Below are 8,079 nucleotides of genomic sequence, written 5' to 3' on the forward strand. Positions count from 1 at the left end.
AAATTAGAGCAACAAAGATATAAGGAACGTGAGGACGCATGGAGAAAGCCTGTTTATTACGAGACTGGTCAAGTTGTTAAATTAAAGTATCCCAAGAAAACAAAGATTATTGGCCAATCATTGAAATTTATTCCTCATTATTTAGGAGAATATAAAGTAATTAAGAAAATAAATGATTTATCATATGAAGTTAAATGTTTAAAAACTGACAGAATAATTAAAACTTCGGTGGAAAGAATGAGAAAATTTTTAATAGAAGATGACGATGAGGTGGAAAACTTTCAATCCGTCTCATTATTAAGAGAAGAATTATTAAATCCATGTAGAATAGTAAAAACCATAAGCGAGTTGAAATTGGAATCATTTTACGATCAGCATGAGCACTTTGTTTAATATGTTCCATTTAAAGTTCAATTTAACCCCGATGTAAATAATTTAACATACCAAGATACTTCACTGCTGGATTTGACGGATTTGGGAATTTTGCCTAGTGTAAAAGATCAATTTAAAGACCAGGATAAAATTTATAAATTAATTAAACATCAGAATACTAAACTTCCTATTTTTCGAATGATTAAAACAAGAGAACAAATTGAAATATTTTCAAGTACCATGAAAACACATAAGCTCATCATTTGAGGAACTGATGATGACATTGTACAGTTTTTATGTAAATATGTAATATACAAACATTTGAGTCTACATTTATATCCATCAATCACTTGCTTTTTAGTACACTTATCCCAGTATATTAAAATCAATAAATCCAAATTAGATAACATTTTTAAAGAGATTCTGGAGGAGATACCAGTGGATAATGTTATTATGCAGGATGATGATGATGATGAGGAAAATGATGACATTCCTAATTTCTTTCCCAGCCCAAGAAAAAGCAAGGGTATTAAATATAGGCCCATTTGGCATTCTGATTATCACTTTTATAGTTCACCTCTTTAAAATGGCCATCTTTTTCAACTGCCTGATACCCTTTTTCCTTTTCCAATATACCTTTATGCAAACTCTTCTTATTCAACCGACCCAAGGAGAAGTACCGATTCAAGACTATTTTATCAATATGAACATGAAGGACATCCCCATCATCCTATGCCGAGGATACAGTGAAGGAGTATTGTGGTGGCTTCCACCGAAAATAGAATGTCCATTGGTGAACATAACAAAACCCTCAAAAGTGATCTTCTGGTGGCAGGATATAACAAAGCAATCTATATCCGCCTACGAGTGTTTTAAGGAGACAGTTTATGAGAGGAAAAGTTACTTCTTTTTTGGTACATATAGTAGTGAGAAAAATACTAAACGTGAAACTGTGAGTGTGCACGATTGTCATAATATCGTGTATAAGGACATTGCTCCAAATGGACAAAAATTTAAAATGATTGCCGATGGTCTATTCTGGAATGAAAATACTTACCCTTCGCTTGAATATACATGGTCCAAGACACAAGAAGTGCTAACCGTGAACTATTTTTTCATTAATATGAAAATCTCCATAAACAACGAGGACGATACAATTATTACAATGACTAAAGTGTTGGATACGTGCAAAGCTCAACAAGGACATTGCCCTACACAAGATGGTATATTAATCTGGAAATCGGAAGATGTGGACCACTGCAGACTGGCTGAAGGTGAAACCACAGATTGTTTATACAAAGACAATCGCATTTCATGCCCCGCTCTCAACCTCGCAATTTCCGATCCTAAAACAATTTCAATGTGCAAACGAACTATCGGCTATTCCAAGCAAGGATTAATGTTCACCCCCATAAACAATTCAGAAGTAGACTTTATCAGCCTGTCTACGCACAAGTTTCGTGAAGTGGTACAAGGAAAAGTGAAAGTGAAAAGAGATATTATGAAACCACTTCTCTTTCCCAAAGTTAAGCTTGATGCGCAAGTGAATGGAGAACTGCAATTTTTATACGATGCGCTACGTGATGATGTTTCGTATGCTTTGCAAATTATTCATCGGGACACCTGTAAAAGCCAGCAATTAGAACTCGAATTGGTCAGAGCTTTGGCAGAATTTGGACAAAGTTCAATTATGGTTCGTGCCTTAACTCGTGATGGAAGATACAGATCTACTCTGCGTGGTGATGTTTTAAGTGTGTTTAAGTGCACTGAGATTTGGGAGTACATGTTCTTGCGGCAGACAAATTGCACGCTCGAGTACCCCGTCTCATACATGTACCAGCATCAAAAACACGAAGGATGGATTCAAGGACTGAGTCATGAGATCGTTCAGTCTCCGACAATGACATCATGCCCTGCTCAAGTATGGCTCTTTGACATGGGAAATAAGGTTATACAACTTTCCAATCACTCGTTGCCTGCATCAACTATTCCTTATTTGCCTTCCCCAAGAGAAACAGCAGAATATCCAACTATTCGTGATTTATCATTTGACCAGACTGGAATATATTCCTTAAAGCAAATATCTGGAGAAACCACTATTTTAGATCTAATGCAACAACTGCAAGAGAGAACTCGCATTAGTGATCTAATTAAAACTAAGGAGGAAGGAGCATCGTCCAACGCGGAGCAAATACGACTCTCACGATTAATTCAAGATATCACTCTGGATCCTATTCGCAAAAACTTCAACATCACTATTACCATCTGTATTACTTTGCTTATTGTCTACATTCTTTACACTTTACTAAAATTTCATCGTCTCCGTTTAGGAAACGAATTCCCATATCTCAGAAATTTGCCTATTTTTGGCCATATTTTTACAAATCAAGAAATTCAAATTGAAAATTCGGCTACTGCACCTAATGATTTGCTTCTTTTTTCAAATGAAACTCAATCTGATTCTGACTCGCTGACGCAGGAATCTAGAATTCAAATGGAACCACTCATCTCAAATCAATCTTTGGAAGTAAATGCCATCCAATCTGAATATCCCAATGCTTCACTATATGCACTAAAAAGAGTGAAATACTAATAAATTGATTTCTTTCCAGATCCGGTTACGAACTATGCATTTCTATATGACTAGTATATAGTTATAAATATTATACTTCTTAGTTTTACGTATTAATTATTTCGATATTATTTAAATTATTTCTCTTAATATTATTAAGTTTAAGATGGGTAAAACACAAGCTAAAAATGAAAAACGTAGGTTAAAGAGACTTAGAAATAGAAATGATAAATTAGCAAATAAGTTAGAAATTATACCTTCAAATTCTCCAAATTCACAAGAAGTTACAAATCCTATCACAATTCACACACCAGCAGTATCCTTTTCCAACATTATTTCATCCGACCAAAATACAAATTCAATCCCAATTCACACATCACCAGCATCTTTCAAAATTATTACACCTCAACAAAATACACATTCAATCCCAATTCACACATCACCAGTATCTTCAAAAATTATTACACCTCAACAAAACACTATTTCAATCTCAATTCGCACACCACTTGTTTCTTCTTCCAATATTAATTTACCCCAACAAAATTGTCCTTCCCCACAAGCAAATACTACACCGAATGAATTGGACGGACTAGAAAAACTACTGGACGAGAGATACAACCAGCAAACCCTTTGGCTCCTAAATCACCCCAATCCCGAGTTAATAATAGACACACATTCCACAACGTCAATCCTTCAAGCACCAACTAGCCATTCTGAGAAACTGAATACTTTATATGATAATAAAATTCCATGTAAAATTTATTATGAGAAAAATGAACTAAAAATGCAGAAAAATATTGAGAAAGAATCAAAAAATATTATTAATCATAATCTAGAATTAGGTAAATTGATGTTTAGTATAAATAATTTAAAAATTAATTCTTCAATAAAAGTTAAAAAATTATTCACTAATCCATTTTATGGTTATTCATTCCCTACTAGTATTAAAATATCTAAACCTAAAAATGTGAAAAAATCAAATAAAAAACTATTAAAAGTGACAAATAAAATTAAAGAAAAACAAGCTACGCAAAAATTGTTAGATAAAGAAATAGTTCGTACAATTAAACTTACTGATAGCCACAATGATAAAATCAAACCTAATTTAAATGGTAAAATTGACAAAAAGGTTAAAATAAAAAAGAATAATTCATATATGTCTAGATTTAAAAAAGGAAAATTTATAGAATTAGAAAATCAAATGAATGAAATTTCAAATCATTTAAATTGTAAAAATGTTCAAAATTTAGATGAACTTCAACAAAAAATTGATCAATGTCAAAATATTATTAATAATTTATTATTTCACTAAAAATTAAATTAAAAATTAAAATTAAATTAGAAGGGGTGAGATATGTTACAATAGCGTCTATACCTGTCTAGGTTGATTTATGGCATTATAGATACCCTAGTTTTATGATCCTAGCCTTTAGGTATAAATAGGCCTCCAAAATCTGTGTGAGAGGCAGATGAGATTTGTACTTACTAGCACACGGTTCTACCTCTGGAACTTGAGCTAGGTAAATGTTTTAATAAATGCAACTACATAAAATATAAAATGAATGAGTTGCTTTCTTCATTTATCATCATCTAATGCGTAACAGAAGGTATCAATTTAAGTTTAATTGGGGGGGCAAAATCAAATATTAAAATTTAAGATCAAATAGGGGGTAAAATTTAACCGTTTAAGGGGCCCAAAAAAATTATGCCTTCATTTAATAATGCCATTTATGCAGAACTTGCATAATTATGTACTTTTGCAATCCAATGGAGAAAAAAGGAGGAATGTATAGCATAAAATATTTCAATGCAAGTATGTTTTCTCAGACCACACTTACACCTATTAATTTTATAAATGATGAAAGTATTTTTCCGAAATAAATATGAATCAGAAGAACTTGACGAATGACCAGTCTAAAATGATGGAGTAGATGACTCGGAACTTTTAGGTCATGTTGTGCGACGGGTATTGTAATTGGAACAACTTGGATGACTGGTAAATTTCATTTCATTTATTACTATGCTTTTTTCCATATTTTCATGCATTTCAATGCGTTTTTATGCATTTTTGTGCATTTTTACGCACCATGCACGCATAAAAATAATTTAGTTAGCACAAATAGAAACACTGGATTTCAATGAAAGGTCTGGTGGATTAAAAATAACCCTTAAATATTTTTAGTTAATGGAATTACACGGAAACTGTGCAAGTCTTTATTGTGATAATCAAATTCCCAATTTTTCACTCTTTGAAAATTGGAAAATAATTTCAGATTATTGAATATGCCTTCTGGGGATTTACTGTAAATTTGTCCAAGATCTCCCCGGCGTTGCGACTTGCAGACTATCCACACATCCTGCATCAGCCCCCTCGCATTGTCCAACGATGAATAAGGTCGTGCCGTTTTCTCCACCAAATTCCATATTAGTTGGATTTGGAAATGATACCCGGACACGACCAGTGAGTTTTCCGTGTTGGTTAAAAACGACGACTTCGCCTCCACCGTATCTCGTCACCCATAAATTTTCGTGCACATCCGTCCGCATCCCGTCAATCACGATGGATTGGGCGGAGTCGGCAGGGTACTCGAAAAATGCGAAGGGCCGTTTTCCGGAAACAGTGCCGGTTTTGACGTCCACCTCGTAAACCCAGATTTGTTGACCGGATGGCGTTCCTTCGGAGATGTAGAGACGTGTTTCGTCGAAAGAGAGGTCGATCCCGTTCGTGCGGCCGATTAATTCCAGTCGTTTTGCCTGGATAAATATGTATTTATTTACACTCTTAGAAAATTGGTATTAAATCATTACTGATCGGAGTGCTTATATTATACCGGGTATTACAGTTTATTTATTTAATGTAGTTGTAATTAAAAATTTACCAATAACAATTGTAAGATATTAAGCACATAAAATCTGGTAGGAAGTTATTATCGGTTCAATACCGGGTCGAAGTATATATTTGACTCTAACAGATTTTTGACAGTTTTGCTCCAAATAAAATGTGTAATTATCACTAAAATTTGAGCAAATTGGAGAATGGGACAAAACTTAACGAAAATTTATCCCAAGGTTGGTATAAAATTAATGGGCTAAAGTTGGGTAGATTTTATCCAATTCGTGTGCCATCATCGTGTTTTACTCAAGGTTGGCTGGATTTTACATATTCTTATTTAGAGTGTACTTTTAATTCAAGTGTCAGGTGGTTATATCATTGACTAGCGTACAAGCCCGTCTCCTTCCTGGCGAGAGTGGATTTCGTTTTTAAAATTCCACTCAATTCAATATTCTTGTATTATTTATTGGCTAAAGCTGGCTGATGCAAACGGAAGTGTATTTGTAGCGAACATTGCTCAAACTGTTAATAATCAGAATTAAGACGCAATATTCCGATAACACAATGCGGAACATGACCCAGTGACACCATGATCTTCTCATATTCACTTGTTTAAATTTCGATTTTTGAATTTACGCACCATCCGAAACTTAATTTTCTCCACTTTGACTTCAGTTTCGGAAAATTAATTTCACTTCCGTTGCAGACAAACATTTCCAGCTTATAATATAGATAAGGTCAGAAAGGACATGATAAGCATGACACGACTGTATTTCATTACCTCCCCATTTTTCAAACAACTCCAAACATCTCCTTCCCTGTTGTGGGGAAAAGTGGTGAACATCATACCGGAAGTGAAAACAGTGCCACTCCGCGAAAGGGTCAGGTCGTTCGGCTCCATCATAGCTTCTGGTTTGGTGGGAGCACAGAAAACGGTGGAGTTTAGCACGATTGGGAAATCATTCTGGTTTTCGGTCAGACTCAATTTCAGGACGCGATGGTTGGCAGAATCAATGACAAGGGCAGTTTTATCGTTGAGAAATCGCATCCCGTGAAGTTGTGAATTTGTCCGAGGGTCGAGATAAAAAGGGCGGATTTGTGGGAAGAATTGTCCTATTCCAAAATAAAGCTTTCTTAAATTAACAGTGTGAAGTTGTGAAGTGTAACAGTGTTACAGTAACAGTATGATTTTGTTAAAATTTTGGTAGCATGAAGTTCATATCAGTGCAACGTTGATTGACACAGTTTTTAAGGGTTCCTGAAGTTGTCAACATATTTGAGGTGGAAGTTTAAAAATTTGCAACTTTTTTATTAGCGAAACTGGAGTTTTCCTCCGCCACTTTAATAAAATCGCAAAATTTTCAGGGTATCTCGAATATTTTGTCAGATACTGAAAACCTTAAGAACTGTCCAATAAATAAACATTTTACTAATGTAAACTTCATAATACCAAAAATTTCAACAAAATCAGAGCGTTACACTTCGTACCATCTCATTATTATTATTTTTTTAATTAAGTGGAACATCGTACCATATGTATTCAGGGTGGAACTATTTCCATAATTGACGGCGAACATGTGTCCCCTTCGATTTGTGGATGTGCCTTCAATGAAGCGGCCAAAAGTGGAGGTGGCGCTGGTGATGAAGGGCGTGGCGTGGAGGTCCATGCAGGATATTGGTTTGTTGGAAGTCACCAGGTGGCATCCATGGGTCAACACATGGTCAAAATTGGCCAGGAAAAGTAGGAAAAATTGAATTATATTTGTATCCATTTTGGCAGAGGTTTTTAGTTTCACGGGAAATTGTAATTTAAGTTAGAAAAATAGAAAGTCAAATTCTCTGTTTAAGGTTTAGGGGCTGATTTTATACTCGATTATGGTCTTAGAATCGTGACATTTCCAAGATTTGTGGTGCTAAATGTGCAGAAATATTGGGGACGCAAATTATGTATGTTACATGGAAATAGTCAAAGTAAACGAAAATTATTTAAGTATAATTATGACACAATTCTCCTCGTTCAAGTTACGAATTATTCTACAACGCAAGCAGTTTAAAATTTATTACAAATCTATGTACTGCGGTAAATAAATACAACGATTCAACCCAACGGTTGCCAATCGACTTATTATTTATTGTAGACATACGACATGATTTACAAACATCACGCATCGTAAAATATATATAAATAAATGTATTTACCACACCACACTTTTCAAGTGTCTGACCTAAATAGTAAGGAAGTGCAAACCTTACTCTCAAGAATGGGAATGCAAAAAACGAGCTGACAGAGGTCCAATAAAAG

The 8,079-nt window shown here is 34.4% G+C and overlaps 1 protein-coding gene across 1 annotated transcript; it reads right to left on the minus strand.

The window, feature by feature from the left end:
- Nucleotides 1–5,119: 5,119 nt before the first annotated feature.
- LOC110861871 (gluconolactonase) lies at nt 5,120–7,678 on the minus strand. The gene is made up of 3 exons (XM_022111007.2): nt 7,309–7,678; nt 6,559–6,890; nt 5,120–5,698 (listed from the first exon to the last, which is right to left on the minus strand). The coding sequence occupies exons 1-3, from the start codon at nt 7,547–7,549 to the stop codon at nt 5,243–5,245; spliced, it is 1,029 nt and encodes a 342-aa protein (XP_021966699.1). The 5' UTR covers nt 7,550–7,678; the 3' UTR covers nt 5,120–5,242.
- Between the last annotated feature and the right edge of the window lie 401 nt (nt 7,679–8,079).

The sequence above is a fragment of the Folsomia candida genome, unplaced genomic scaffold (assembly GCF_002217175.1).
Source record: "Folsomia candida strain VU population unplaced genomic scaffold, ASM221717v1 Fcan01_Sc046, whole genome shotgun sequence".
Taxonomy (NCBI): domain Eukaryota; kingdom Metazoa; phylum Arthropoda; class Collembola; order Entomobryomorpha; family Isotomidae; genus Folsomia; species Folsomia candida.

Bases quoted from the DNA above. Each gene is read 5' to 3' on its own strand.
- LOC110861871 (XM_022111007.2), bottom strand. From the start codon at position 7,549: ATGGATACAAATATAATTCAATTTTTCCTACTTTTCCTGGCCAATTTT. The intron at 6,891-7,308 runs GTACGATGTTCC...ATTTTGGAATAG, and splicing joins TTCCACCCTGAATACATATG to GACAATTCTTCCCACAAATC. The intron at 5,699-6,558 runs GTAATGAAATAC...ATATTTATCCAG, and splicing joins GTTGTTTGAAAAATGGGGAG to GCAAAACGACTGGAATTAAT.